General features: G+C 42.6%; 1 protein-coding gene across 3 annotated transcripts in view; it reads left to right on the top strand.

Moving 5' to 3' along the window:
- The first annotated feature begins 4,923 nt into the window (after positions 1-4,923).
- The window catches only part of LOC109902792 (desmoplakin), a 43,102-nt gene continuing 31,760 nt past the window's right edge, over positions 4,924-16,265 (top strand). For 2 of the 3 annotated variants that reach the window (XM_031785714.1, XM_031785713.1), the window contains exons 1-6: positions 4,925-5,306; positions 8,470-8,563; positions 9,590-9,723; positions 13,827-13,977; positions 15,702-15,827; positions 15,979-16,038. In XM_031785714.1, coding sequence (XP_031641574.1) covers positions 5,116-5,306; positions 8,470-8,563; positions 9,590-9,723; positions 13,827-13,977; positions 15,702-15,827; positions 15,979-16,038 — 756 coding nt within the window. In that variant the 5' untranslated portion in view covers positions 4,925-5,115. Of the gene's footprint in view, positions 5,307-8,469; positions 8,564-9,589; positions 9,724-13,826; positions 13,978-15,701; positions 15,828-15,978; positions 16,039-16,265 lie in introns of all 3 variants that reach the window. The other variant, XM_031785712.1, reaches the window with a different exon arrangement.

The raw sequence follows: 16,265 nt of genomic DNA, 5'->3' as shown, positions 1-16,265 counted from the left end.
TAGGACAGGTAGCGAGAGAGAGTTAGGACAGGTAGAGAGAGATTTAGGACAGGTATGGAGAGAGTTAGGACAGGTAGCGAGAGAGAGTTAGGACAGGTAGAGAGAGATTTAGGACAGGTATGGAGAGAGTTAGGACAGGTACATAGAGAGAGTTAGGACAGGTACAGAGATAGTTAGGACAGGTAGATAGAGAGAGCGTTAGGACAGGTGCAGAGAGAGAGTTAGGACAGGTAGAGAGAGAGAGAGTTAGGACAGGTAGAGAGAGAGAGAGAGACAGACAGTGAAAGTAATGTAGAGATGTCGGAGGGAGAGAGAGTGGGAATTGGCAGGCACTCTGTACTCGATACCAGGGCTGGGTGTGGTGTGATAGGGGTTGGTTTTCGTGGGTTTTGGTGGAGTTTTAGGTGTGTCTGTGCTTCAACAGAGCCTCCCAGGGCTCACTCATCTCAGCTCACCTAATGAGGCACGATGGGACAGGTGTACGTGTTGGTGGTTGCCCCTCTATTGTGAGACTAGGGAGTAACCCCTAAGGCGTGGCCTGTTGGAAGTGTGATGAACGACCGGTTTTATCACACTACCATGGGAACAACTTCAAGAGATTTAAATGAAAGAGTGTCACTATAAAAATGCTCATCACACAGTTTTTCTGGTCAACCCACATACACAAGGAGACTTATTAGATGCCCATTACAAGCCCTCATGTCTCATCCTGTCTGACATCTGGAGATGAGTGAAGTGTGATGTGTGAACTGAGAGCCTATCCAATGCCACACCTGACTCATCCCAAGTATACACACACACACACACACACACACACACACACACACACACACACACACACCTTGTCATTCAATTGGGATGCTGATGGTGATTCTTCCTGTCCTGTCTCTCTGATTCTTACATCCATTCTCGTAAAGACGTCTCCATATACAACTGGGCCAGACGTCTGTGTTTACTGTATAGAAATGCACTTTAGACCTTGTAAAATGTATATACTATATAACCTACCCGAGCCACGCACACATGTGAACATGTACATGTCTGCTATGCATCATCATACAAGTGTCAAAGAAACATTTAAGCCCATCGAAGATTGTATTTCTATTGAAGACAAGAACACTGATGTGTTCCAATATATTCCAACACACACTGATCTGTTTGCTTGTTTTCTATCGTGGTAGAATGAAGACCAGCCGTGGAATGTTGGTTTGGCAGAATGTGTGTGTGTTTTCATCTGTGTGCACACACAGGCAGGGACGTGTTTCAGAAAACTGAAATGCGCCAACAGGCATATAGCCTAGTGATTATAAGGGTGGGACTACATTGTTCTTCTATCTGAGAAAAACTCCAACTCCGAGTTTATTACATTCATGAATCAATCCACCCATACTGTTGTGATTAAAAGTCTGAACATGTTGGGGGATGGAAGGGAGGAATGGGGTTGATAGACAAGGGGTGGTTTGTAGGTTTGTCACGCTGCATTTCCATGACAACAAACTTAGGTGTACTAACCCTGGTCTCTGGCTTGGAGCAATAGGCCTAGCTCACACACCAAGGAGCAACATTCTGCACTTACATGTTTGAGCTAACAGAAAATACACAGTCTTTCAATAAATCAATCATGCACACACAAACACACACTGTACCCTGACACACACACACACACACACACACATGAACTCACGCACACGCGCACACACTGTACCCTGACAGTCAATCATCATAAACACACACACACTCACACTGTACCCTGACAGTCAATCATCATAAACACACACAGACTCTCACACACACACACACACACAAACACTGTCCCTTGACAGTCAATCATCATGAACACACAGACTCAAGAAAGCACGTACTTACGCACACACGCACGCACACACACACAGAAAGAGCTGTGAGATTCCTCAGAGCCTGCTGAAATCGTAGGGGTAGAGTTGTTCTGGTTAATACAGTATATAGGCCAAGTACAAACATAAAATTGAATCCCCCTTATTTATTTGTTATTTTATTTAGAGTTTTTCCCCTTATCCTACCATCCCTACCCTGACTGGAGTAAGCTCACGGACAACAATACTGTTTACATGTATTTTTGCTCACAGTTATGGTACCTGTAGTTAAATAATTATACATATAAACTCAGCAAAAAAAGAAAAGTCCCTTCTTCAGAACCCTGTTGTTCAAAGATAATTTGTAAAAATCCAAATAACTTCACAGATTCACATTTTAAAGGGTTTAAACACTGTTTCCCATGCTTGTTCAATGAACCATAAACAATTAATAAACATGCACCTATGGAACGGTCATTAAGACTCTAACAGCTTACAGAGGGTAGGCAATTAAGGTTACAGTTATGAAAACTTAGGACACTAAAGAGGCCTTTCTATTGACTCTGAGAAACACCAAAAGAAAGATGCCTAGTGTACCTGCTCATCTGCGTGAACGTGCCTTTGTAACAGTATAACTTTGGTCCGTCCCCTTGCCCATACCCGGGCTCGAACCAGGGACCCTCTGCACACATCAACAGTCACCCTCAAAGCATTGTTACCCATCACTCCACAAAAGCCAAGGCCCTTGCAGAGCAAGGGGAACCACTACTTCAAGGTCTCAGAGTAAGTGACGTCACCAATTGAAACGCTATTAGCGCGCACCACCGCTAACTGGCTAGCCATTTCACATCTGTTACACCTTACGCATGCTGCAAGGAGGCATGAGGACTGTAGATGTGGCCAGGGCAATAAATTGCCATGTCCGTACTGTGAGATGCCTAAGACAGCGCTACAGGGAGACAGGACGGACAGCTGATCATCCTCGCAGTGGCAGACCACATGTAACAATACCTGCACAGGATCAGTACATCCAAAAATCACACCTGCGTGACAGGTACAGGATGGCAACAACAACTGCCCGAGTTACACCAGGAACGCACAATCCCTCCATCAGTGCTCAGACTCTTCGCAATAGGCTGAGAGAGGCTGGACTGAGGGCTTGTAGGCCTGTTGTAAGGCAGGTCCTCACCAGACATCACCGGCAACAACGTCGCCTATGGGCACAAACCCACTGTCGCTGGACCAGACAGGACTGGCAAAAGGTGCAGGGTTCTTCACTGATGAGTCACGGTTTTGTTGTGCCAGGGAAGACATCCTCCTCCCTCATGTGGTACCCTTCCTGCAGGCTCATCCTGACATGACCCTCCAGCATGACAATGCCACCAGCCATACTGCTCGTTCTGTGCTTGATTTCCTGCAAGACAGGAATGTTGGTGTTCTTCCATGGCCAGCGAAGAGCCCGTATCTCAATCCCATTGAACATGTCTGGGACCTGTTGGATCGGAGGGTGAGGGCTAAGGCCATTCCCCCAGAAATGTCTGGGAACTTGCAGGTGCCTTAGTGGAAGAGTGGGGTAACATCTCACAGCAAGAACTGGAAAATCTGGTGCAGTCCCAATCCCATTGAGCATGTCTGGGACCTGTTGGATCGGAGGGTGAGGGCTAAGGCCATTCCCTCCAGAAATGTCTGGGAACTTGCAGGTGCCTTAGTGGAAGAGTGGGGTAACATCTCACAGCAAGAACTGGAAAATCTGGTGCAGTCCATGAGGAGGTGATGCACTGCAGTACTTAATGCAGCTGGTGGCCACACCAGATACTGACTGTTTGTTCAGGGACACATTATTCAATTTCTGTTAGTCACATGTCAGTGGAACTTGTTCAGTTTAAGTCTCAGTTGTTGAATCTTGTTATGTTCATACATATATTTACACATGTTAAGTTTGCTGAAAATAAATGCAGTTGTCAGTCAGAGGACGTTTCTTTTTTTGCTGAGTTTATATTATACATTTCTTCAAGTGATGGATTTTCACCCAGAGTGGCCAATTCACCATTAATTCTGATCTTAACGCCAACCTTCCGATGCCCAAGGCTGTTCAGTCTGTACAGAGTGCAATATAGGTTATACCTTATGCTAAACAATGCATTACTGCGACATTATCTTCCGAGCTGGAAACATTTGAGAGCAAGACACATTACTGTAAATCTTTTAGAATAGCTTAGTGCTGAAGACTGAATGTGTTCATATTATCTTAATATTATCTTTAAAGATTACTGTAAGGTGATAAGATGGAAATTATTATAATAACTCTTTATACAATGTGCTGAGCAGGGCCGGCTCCAGGCATAAACTTCATAAGCTGACGCTTAGGGCCCACAAAAGGCTAGAGCCGGCCCTGGTGCTGATTGACACCAGTATACTTCACGGGCAGGTTGTCTCTGCCAGTGGCATTATGCAATCCAAATTGTTTTTCCTGTGGACCGCATCCACTGTCTTGGATGAGGAATAGAGTTTGTGTATTGTTAGTGTGTAAAAATGGTTGAGGTGAAAAGTATTATGAAAAATATTGCAATGAATGCTGTAATAAATGCTATTGTAATTAATGCTGTAATAAATGCTATTGTAATTAATGCTGTAATAAATGCTATTGTAATTAATGCTGTAATAAATGCTATTGTAATTAATGCTGCGATGAATATCTCATAAGATATGAACTGTCACAATTGTGTGCAACATACAGCACTTTTTAAAGATATTTATTAGCTTATCCAGGGGGCCTTTGCTGTTCAGACTCTTGCTGCATTCGGTCTGTCATTAGTGATCTAGGGGAAAGGAACAGTAAACATTTCAGTGTCGAGACTTCTTAAACTTGAGTGACACACTGAGACACTGAGATAATAATAATTAGGCTGGTCACTAGAAACACAATAATGGCGTATCCTCTCACAGAGCACGCACACACACACATTCTTCCATAGTCTAGAAAGAGGAGAGGGTGGGAACATGGAAAGAAAAAAGGATAACATTAAAATCGTTTGCGAGGCAAACACGTTGATGGTAGGTGTGGTCTGTCTTGTTTAAACAAAACAGATTCTCTTCCGTGTTGTAGATCCAGTCTGCGCTCCTCCGCTGAAAGGTGCGAGGGGAGAGAATTAAAGCGTCACCACCAACCGCTTCGTTCGCAGCATCTGCGCTCAAAGCTACCGCGCTGTAGCCAGGATTTTTAAGTCTTCGTCCCATAATTGTTTTTCTTCCACCAGAGTTTCATAACTTTTTGCATCCAAAGATGAGTCTACACACGTCCCAGAGAAATCGCAAATCCGGTTCTAGGCCCGACCTGAGTGGGGGAACTCAACACTATGACCGGAGTGAAGTGCACGGTGGTAATGGATACGGACAGGAGTACATGGACGGCGCAGGATACAATACATACAGCTACTCAAAGACTTCAATGGGAGGTGGTGGAGGAGTACAGGGGTATGACGGTTTTTATTTATTCTAAAGGCCATTCATTGTGCTCTATTACACAACTGTTATTCTCACTTGACCGAATACCTCTTTTAGTAAGCTAAATTCCTGCAGAGAGAAAATGCATTGTCCAAAGTGTTTCTATCTCCAATTGAAATCCTTAAACACATTTTTGATTTCGTTCTAGTTCATTAATAACTTGATATCAAGATAATGGAATTCTTGAGGGAAATGTATGCGGTTGTCTGCCAGTAGCATTATGCAATCCAAATTGTTTTTCCTGTGGACGCATCCACTGTCTATGATGAGGGATAGAGTTTGTATATTGTTATCTACAATGCAGTTGTCTGTCTATTCACTGGGAGGAATATTTGTATTACCACAAAGCCCAGTAATACACACAGTAATTTAGTTCTGTGTGCAGTCCCATTTCATAATTTATTACCCTGCATTGAGGTGTTTGTTTTGAAGGACAAAGCAGACTGCCTGACTGCTAAAACCATGACACTAAATGCAAATAAAACGTTTTATTGGAGCCTACAATAGTTAACATGTCACGACATGCATATTATGAGCACTGAGAACTTATTTGCATGCATCCAAATAGACATGTGGAGTTGTTTTCATGGGAATATTTTCACTAGAGAGATCACTACTGACTGTTGCCTGGCTACCTAAACGCCTTGCTCTGGCCAAACGCTATGCCACGCCCACCGACGTTAGTTTATGTATGTAGTACACATAGAACTGAAACGATCTGTCTTTGTGCCTCTGTGGACAAGCTGCTGGGAGACTTAAACTTGAATTATAACTCGCATGGAAACTGTGAGGCGTTGTTTAGACACCAGCTCAAACACACTTTTACTCCCTTCCTGAGACCTATGTAGGAATCTAAAACATTCTATAGAGTCTATACTAGTATAGAGGTCATAGTTGATGATTACAGTATGAATAGCTGTAGAAAGACTATTCATATGACAACAAAGACCAACAGATCCTCTGGGAGCATGTAAAGCCGCGTGACGTTTCAGTCGCTCTTTAGCAGTTGCATTCTCTTTATAGGTGACGTTTTTAGTCTCTCTGCCACTCTGTGCTGTTGTGTTTGTAGGCAAAGGAAAAGCATGTCACTACTGGCAAAGGAAAAGCATGTCACTACTCTTGAAAACCACTTCACAGGAACAGCATGTCACTACTCTTGAAAACCACTTCCCAGGAAAAGCATGTCACTACTCTTGAAAACCACTTCCCAGGAACAGCATGTCACTACTCTTGAAAACCACTTCCCAGGAAAAGCATGTCACTACTCTTAAAAACCACTTCACAGGAACAGCATGTCACTACTCTTGAAAACCACTTCACAGGAAAAGCATGTCACTACTCTTGAAAACCCATTCACAGGAACAGCATGTCACTACTCTTGAAAACCACTTCCCAGGAAAAGCATGTCACTACTCTTGAAAACCCATTCACAGGAAAAGCATGTCACTACTCTTGAAAACCCATTCACAGGAACAGCATGTCACTACTCTTGAAAACCACTTCCCAGGAAAAGCATGTCACTACTCTTGAAAACCACTTCCCAGGAAAAGCATGTCACTACTCTTGAAAACCACTTCACAGGAACAGCATGTCACTACTCTTGAAAACCACTTCCCAGGAAAAGCATGTCACTACTCTTGAAAACCACTTCCCACGAAAAGCATGTCACTACTCTTGAAAACCACTTCACATGAACAGCATGTCACTACTCTTGAAAACCACTTCACAGGAACAGCATGTCACTACTCTTGAAAACCCATTCAAAGGAACAGCATGTCACTACTCTTGAAAACCACTTCACAGGAACAGCATGTCACTACTCTTGAAAACCACTTCACAGGAACAGCATGTCACTACTCTTGAAAACCACTTCACAGGAACAGCATGTCACTACTCTTGAAAACCACTTCACAGGAACAGCATGTCACTACTCTTGAAAACCACTTCCCAGGAACAGCATGTCACTACTCTTGAAAATCACTTCCCAGGTACAGCATATCACTACTCTTGAAAACCACTTCACAGGAACAGCATGTCACTACTCTTGAAAACCCATTCAAAGGAACAGCATGTCACTACTCTTGAAAACCACTTCACAGGAACAGCATGTCACTACTCTTGAAAACCACTTCACAGGAACAGCATGTCACTACTCTTGAAAACCACTTCACAGGAACAGCATGTCACTACTCTTGAAAACCACTTCACAGGAAAAGCATGTCACTACTCTTGAAAACCACTTCACAGGAACAGCATGTCACTACTCTTGAAAACCACTTCACAGGAACAGCATGTCACTACTCTTGAAAACCACTTCCCAGGAACAGCATGTCACTACTCTTGAAAACCACTTCCCAGGAACAGCATGTCACTACTCTTGAAAACCACTTCACAGGAACAGCATGTCACTACTCTTCAAAACCACTTCACAGGAACAGCATGTCACTACTCTTGAAAACCACTTCACAGGAACAGCATGTCACTACTCTTGAAAACCACTTCACAGGAACAGCATGTCACTACTCTTGAAAACAACTTCCCAGGAACAGCATGTCACTACTCTTAAAAACCACTTCCCAGGAAAAGCATGTCACTACTCTTAAAAACCACTTCCCAGGAAAAGCATGTCACTACTCTTGAAAACCACTTCCCAGGAAAAGCATGTCACTACTCTTGAAAACCACTTCACAGGAACAGCATGTCACTACTCTTGAAAACCACTTCCCAGGAAAAGCATGTCACTACTCTTGAAAACCACTTCCCAGGAAAAGCATGTCACTACTCTTGAAAACCACTTCCCAGGAAAAGCATGTCACTCTTGATGCATGTTTCCCATTTGCCCATCCCTGCACATAGTCTATTCAATTAAGGCACATCGGAAGCATCCTTAGAAAACGAAATACTTGCCAGTTGCTGCAATAAGACCACAATTCATAACAGCAAACCACTGGGACAATTGATGTAAATCATTGATCAATGTTAAACATTTATTTAGTGAGGAAGTCACATTGAGGTCAGAAGAAGGGCCAGTTTTTTATAGGGTTGTTGACGGTGATGAGGATGATGATTACAATGTGCTATAGTGATGTTTATAGTAGGCTGATGATGATAATGTCTTCCATGTCTCCTACAGCCAATCCACCGCCAGTGCCCTCCAACAGAAGGCCTACATCCTGCAGGGCCAATGTCAGGAGTACCTGAGGAAGGCAGAACACTGCCTACAGGCTGTAAGTCACTACCTACCATAGAGATATAGAATAAGTGTTCTATTCTGTGAGTCACTTCATGTCCTGTCTGCTTTGAGATGCCTGCTTTGGTCCTGTTTTAGTCTAAATACAGTTAGTCTGACAACAAGTACATGTAATCAGACAGTCTGACTAAGATATGTACCGTACCTGACTGTATGAAAGCTGAGATAGTACTGTACTAATCCTACAGCCAATCACCCTTTACTTGCTTTAGTGGATTTGTTGTGTAAGTACAAGTAGTAGGAACATGAGGTTTCTTAAAAGTCAGGTCTATTGTGAGATGATCCATAACAGATCATTATTATCTTTGGTAGACACTCACACATGATGAATCCTCACACCTGGCCTGTGAAATATGCTCTGTCAGATGCGACTCCACCCTTTCCCTTTATGTTCTCAAATGAGCTTAAAACAGCTTTAGATATGTGTCTGTCAATCCAGGTTTTATCAGAATCATGTCTTTGTTTAAGTCATCATAACCAGTGAGATTATATGCCTCATCTGTCCCTGTTATGTTTGACATGTTCATGCAGGTATGGCTGACTCAACGCGCGTGTGTGAGCACGAGCATGAGTGCGAGTTTTTGATTCAATCTGCTTGGAATAAAAGTGTTTTTGATTATGAATGGTATGAAAGAAGGCAGTGTCAGCTTTTGTCTGGCACACAGTCTGCAGCAAACCCAGGGATTATCTTTAATCACACACCCAGGGAAAGTGCTAATTTGGCCATAACCTGTCACATTATAGTACACTACTTATAGTACACTACATTATAGTACACTACTACAATCTGATATAAGTAATAGAAGCTGTCTGGACAGAAAGGAGATTTATACATTATGGTCCTGTCGTTAACTGGGTTTGAATTGAAGGACTCACCTAACTGAACATAGTCTACCGTATTCTCATTTGAGAAACCTAGAACACCAAGTCAAAGCTAGACTGAACGTAATGTACAAATCCATAATGTGCATCTCTTCCTGACATTTCCCTGTTGATCCTACAGGGTGGCGACTCTGGGCGTGCCACAGCCGAGGCAGAACGCTTCATGGCCATGGCCAAAGAGACCATAGAGCAGCTGAATGCGTGTGCTCGGGACCTGAGCCACATGGGCCAATCCAACGACAACGTGTTCCGAAGGTCAGTAGTCTCATGGTACCAAACCTCAAAACCATATTCTTGTTTGAAACCTAGAAAGGCTGGAGTCCAGGTTAAGAGGTAAAATATACAGAGACATTATCACTACTACAGATTTTTATTTGTACAGGTTATTCTCATTGGGGCCGATTTAGGAAATCAATTTATTTTTGACATGCTTTGATGTAAGTACTTCTCAGTATTTGGTATTTAGACTTACCTTATCTAGGTGTGCAACAAGCTCTTTGGGAATGGCTCCCTTATGCACACTGAATAAATGTAATTCAACCACCAAAGAACCTCCCACTTATTGGCCAACAGAAATAGGGTTTTCAGTACATTTATCTAAAGCAATCCCTTTCAATACAGTACCTTTTTTAATTTGAATTCCCGACAGATGTTCCCCACCCCAAATAATGTTGCTCAAACAGAAGGGGGAACTAACGGAGTCACTGACCACAACCAAAATGAACCAGGTGGGGTTTTAGCAGGGGTTCTGAAAGATACTCATGGGGGTGTCCACTGAAAGTTGACCAGCAACAACAAATGGGGCCTAAAAGACACCACCATGAACGCCCACAAAATTTGCCCAAGAACAAGCAAACTATATTAAAACTCACATCAAAGTTAAAGACAGGAAGCAAACCAAAGAGTGGAGCAAAACAAAAACAGGGAAGATTAGATAAAGGATTGTCCTTCTAGAAATCGAATAGGGAGCTCCAACTCAAGACAACTGGAGTATTGGGCCAGCCACTGTAATATCACCTGGGCCAGCACAGGTGAAACACCTACCCACTAACGAGTTGACAAACCAGCACAGGTGTACCATATACTGACTAACAAGGTGACACCAATCGGTGTGCCCCACATGCTAATGTCCAACCTCGAACTATAAATGGGAATGCCAAAGCCTGTAACAAGGCTAACTAGAATATATGAAGAGAATGGGTTCTGATTATTAGGGATAAATGAAGAAAGCCATCAAAATATGCATATTTGTCTCTGTTTAGTAGATTTAAAAATACTCTGATCTTATAAATTATTACGGGTTAGGAAAGTATTAATGAATTTACCTACTTCTTAAACAAAAACAGGTTTGGAGAGCCTTTACGCACAAGATATATTGGTGAATCAAAAATGCAGAGGTTTGATTCATCCTGAAAGTTGCCATATTCAGTTGTTCAATTCATGAATATTGGAAGGGGAGAAAAGTCTACAAAGTTTGTTGAACAATAGTCATATAAATCTCCCTTAATCACTGATCATGGAACTGTGATGACAAAGGCTCCAGGTTTAAACTGCCACGCGTTGTCTGCGTTCCATATTGATACCAAACATTTTCACAACAGTGTTTACAGAGGAAACAACTAAAGGTAGGCTAAATCAAACAATGAGGCCTAATGGAATGATACAGAATGTAGTGACTGAAGGGAACTAACCCTAAATAAAGTTAAGGCCATACAATTTAAATTCTGCTTAACGGAACAGCATGTCATATTTCACTGTGGGAAAGGGGTATAAATACTTGTTATGTTGATATGCTTTTCAGTTTGCAGTCTTATGACTGATTTCACATTTGTCTCCAGAGATCATAAGATGAAATAGATCTAAAACAATAGGCATTTATATTTACAATCTCCAAATGGATGACTCCTGTATTTAGCTCTTATCAATACAGTGAGCTCCAAAAGTATTGGGACTGTTACCAATGTTTTGGTCAATGTTGTTGTCCTTCCAATAAAACACCAGCTCTTTTGAAATGATACAACAACTATGAGTTTAAAGTGCAGAATCTCAGCTTTAATTTTAGGGTATGTTCATCCATATCGGGTGAACCATTTAGAAATTATACCACTTTTTGTACATAGTCCCCCTGCATTTTAGGGGACCAAAAGTTTTGGGACAAATTCACTTGTCTAAAGAGGTAGTAAAAAGTAAAGTATTTGGTCCCATATTCATAGCACACAATGACTACATCTAGCTTGTGACCACAAATTATTTGGATTCATTTGCTATTTGATTTGCTTGTGTTTCAGATAATTTTGTGCCCAATAGAAATTCATAGTACAGTGCCTTGTGAAAGTATTCGGCCCCCTTGAACTTTGCGACCTTTTGCCACATTTCAGGCTTCAAACATAAAGATATAAAACTATTTTTTTGTGAAGAAGCAACAACAAGTGGGACACAATCATGAAGTGGAACAACATTTATTGGATATTTCAAACTTTTTTAACAAATCAAAAACTGAAAAATTGGGCGTGCAAAATTATTCAGCCCCCTTAAGTTAATACTTTGTGGCGCCACCTTTTGCTGCGATTACAGCTGTAAGTCGCTTGGGGTATGTCTCTATCAGTTTTGCACATCGAGAGACTGCAATTTTTTCCCATTCCTCCTTGCAAAACAGCTCGAGCTCAGTGAGGTTGGATGGAGAGCATTTGTGAACAGCAGTTTTCAGTTCTTTCCACAGATTCTCGATTGGATTCAGGTCTGGACTTTGACTTGGCCATTCTAACACCTGGATATGTTTATTTTTGAACCATTCCATTGTAGATTTTGCTTTATGTTTTGGATCATTGTCTTGTTGGAAGACAAATCTCCGTCCCAGTCTCAGGTCTTTTGCAGACTCCATCAGGTTTTCTTCCAGAATGGTCCTGTATTTGGCTCCATCCATCTTCCCATCAATTTTAACCATCTTCCCTGTCCCTGCTGAAGAAAAGCAGGCCCAAACCATGATGCTGCCACCACCATGTTTGACAGTGTGGATGGTGTGTTCAGGGTGATGAGCTGTGTTGCTTTTACGCCAAACATAACGTTTTGCATTGTTGCCAAAAAGTTACATTTTGGTTTCATCTGACCAGAGCACCTTCTTCCACATGTTTGGTGTGTCTCCCAGGTGGCTTGTGGCAAACTTTAAACGACACTTATCTTTAAGAAATGGCTTTCTTCTTGCCACTCTTCCATAAAGGCCAGATTTGTGCAATATACGACTGATTGTTGTCCTATGGACAGAGTTTCCCACCTCAGCTGTAGATCTCTGCAGTTCATCCAGAGTGATCATGGGCCTCTTGGCTGCATCTCTGATCAGTCTTCTCCTTGTATGAGCTGGAAGTTTAGAGGGACGGCCAGGTCTTGGTAGATTTGCAGTGGTCTGATACTCCTTCCATTTCAATATTATCGCTTGCACAGTGCTCCTTGGGATGTTTAAAGCTTGGGAAATCTTTTTGTATCCAAATCCGGCTTTAAACTTCTTCACAACAGTATCTCGGACCTGCCTGGTGTGTTCCTTGTTCTTCATGATGCTCTCTGCTCTTTTAACGGACCTCTGAGACTATCACAGTGCAGGTGCATTTATACGGAGACTTGATTACACACAGGTGGATTGTATTTGCATTAGTCATTTAGGTCAACATTGGATCATTCAGAGATCCTCACTGAACTTCTGGAGAGAGTCTGCTGCACTGAAAGTAAAGGGGCTGAATAATTTTGCACGCCCAATTTTTCAGTTTTTGATTTGTTAAAAAAGTTTGAAATATCCAATAAATGTCGTTCCACTTCATGATTGTGTCCCACTTGTTGTTGATTCTTCACAAAAAAATACAGTTTTATATCTTTATGTTTGAAGCCTGAAATGTGGCAAAAGGTCGCAAAGTTCAAGGGGGCCGAATACTTTCGCAAGGCACTGTAAATAATGTATTGTGCATTTTGGAGTCACTTTTATTGTAAATAAGAATAGTATATGTTTTTAACCCCTCCACATTAATGTGAATGCTACCATTGTTAGGGATAATCCTGAATGAATCGTGAATAATGAATAATGAATAATAATAATACAGACGCACAAATATCATACCCCCAAGGCATGCTAACCTCTCACCATTACAATAACAGGGGAGATTTGGTGGGGTATAATATTTGTGCGTCTAACTTTCGCACTCATCATTATCAGCACTTCTACTTTGAGAATCTTTGTGGATACGGGCCGAGTTCTGTGTTAATATCTTAGAAATCCCTTACCGCCTTCACTTTCCCAAACTGTTAGGGTCATGTATAGGCGTTGTTTAACTCTCTTTCTCTGTCTCTGTCTGTCTCTCCCCCTGCCTCCATAGTATTGATCTGTTTAGGGACCAGTTAAAGGGAGTCCACATGGCCGTATATGGCACCATGCAGAGGCGGAGCCGGGGGAGCAGGGGGAGTGGTGCATGGGAGGAAGCTGGGAGGAGCTTCAACGAGGCCATTGCCTGGATTGGACAGCAGAAGGTACAGAAAAGCACACCCTACCCAGAGATACAGGATAGATGTGTAATGCTGTGTAGGAAGGCCTATGCTATAGGATTGCATAATATTATTGCTGCCACCTGTACATCTTCAAAATATATCATGATAACTGCATGTAGTTGTGAGTCAAAAGGGGTGCTGACAACTTCTTGCAAAACATTCCCAGTGATATTTAGAATATTTAGGTCATCATTGTGAGACACTTGACCCTTTGACGCTTTTAGGAATTTCTCCCTCCCACACATAACGTTTTGATCCTGAAGGACTGGGGTGTGTAGGAGAGGCCAGTGTAGATAACATACTGACATTCTAATCTAGATCTGAATACACAGGAAATTCCACACCGAACTCGCACACAAATGCACGCATGCGCACTAATGCACGCACACACACGCAGTAAATAAAATAACCATAGCCCTTCTCTGACAATTCCCACTAAGACTGTTATCACAACCGCCGGTGATATACGTCATCCCTGCCTGCTGAACTATTGCACACCTTCCTATGCCAGCTCCTGCAACACTCTGGAGAATGAACAGAGAGGTTAGAGCAGCTGGTGGGGAAGGTTATAATGACTGTGTAACAGTATAGCTTCCGTACCTCTCCTTGCCCCTACCTGGGCTTGAACCACAACTGACACCCATGAAGCATCGCGCCACAAAAGCCAAGGACCTTGCAGAACAAGGGGAACAACTACTTCAAGGTCTCAGAGCGAGTGACTTCACCAATTGAAACGCTATTAGCGCGCACCACTGCTAACTAGCTAGCCATTTCACATCGGTTACACTCACCCCCCTTTTGACCTCCTCCTTTTCCACAGCAACCAGTGATCCGGGTCAACAGCATCAATGCAACAGTATAGCTTCCGTCCCTCTCCTCGCCCCTACCTGGGCTCGAACCAGGGACCCTCAGCACACATCAACAACAGCCACCCTCGAAGCGTCGTTACCCATTGCGCCATTGAGCCATTTCACATCGGTTACAACTGCAGCTTTGCCACTTATATCCAAATGTCATGCAGCTTTGCCACAAATATCCAAATGTCATGTTAGAGGTTACCCGTTTAGAAAGGCATGTCAATTATCGTGCCAAGTTGAAAGCATTCTTCTTATTTGCATATGCAGTAATTTGAGTTTTTTTAAGTTGTAAAGAATGCTTTAGAGTCCATCTGCCACTGTCAGACATAAATCTCAATTAGGAGGGGTGGAGACCAGAGACACAGAAGAACAAAAACATTCTCATACGCCCACACTCCCCACAAACTGAGGTGAAAGTGAGACTATGTTATTGTGGTCTTCAGTGGATCAAACTCCATGTCTGCTGGTGAACTCCTGACATACTGTTCTTCCTTGGTTGTTTTTCTGTGTGTATTACAGCCTTACAGGGGTAATGAGGGGGTAGTGAGTCATACCTCATGTTTCTCTATCACCACCGTGTGGCAATATGCAGTATTGTCTTCACAATAGTCAAATCAAATCAACGTTTGTTGGTCACTACATAGTTTAGCAGGTGTTATTGCAGTGCAACGAAATGCTTATGTTACAAATAAACATGGGGTCAAAACTGGGTTTTCATGGACAGGTTGGTTGCTGTTATTTGTATACAATATGTCTGGCCTCTGTGCGTTGGTTGAGATGTGTTAATGTTGTGTGCGAGAAGGTGTTGTTATGTGGTTATTACATGGTGGTGATATCTTTGTGTTCCAGCGTCTCATAGAAACCTCACCCTGGGGAGACGACTCTGCAGCCATCGAGCAGCAGCTGATCAGCCACAACAAGTTTCACAGCTCCATACAGAGAAGTGCAGAGGTGGACAGAGCCAAGGATGAACTGGTGTGTTGGATATATATATATATACAAACAAACAAACAAACAAACAAACAAACCTATCACACCGTTACTTTCACACTCTCATACATTCTATTTCTGTGTGTGCGATTCTGAGTTTGTGTGATTCTAGCTCCGTGTGTGTCTTTCCCTACAGTTCAAGAAAGGAGACAAGGCCAACCAGCACGCTCTGGATCAGGACTGGGACACGCTGCAGGTGTGAGAGGGCTCTGGGGAAAACTCTCTCACACCCTGCATTACTTTATAATATGGTTGTTGTACCATATCCTATCTCTGTATGTTTGTGTTGTATTTAACATGTTGGTGTCCATCTGTCTGTCAGTTAGTCATGACACAACCAGGGGTGTAGTGCTGCCAGAGCGTGGAGCAGTGGCACTCATTCACTTTTTAAATTTGAGAATGCACAGAGCTGGTAACACTTTC

Source organism: Oncorhynchus kisutch, linkage group LG13, assembly GCF_002021735.2.
Source record: "Oncorhynchus kisutch isolate 150728-3 linkage group LG13, Okis_V2, whole genome shotgun sequence".
In the NCBI taxonomy this organism is placed as follows: Eukaryota; Metazoa; Chordata; class Actinopteri; order Salmoniformes; family Salmonidae; genus Oncorhynchus; species Oncorhynchus kisutch.
The sequence above is the reverse complement of the archived record's forward strand: the minus strand, read 5'-3'. Positions and strand labels throughout refer to the sequence as shown.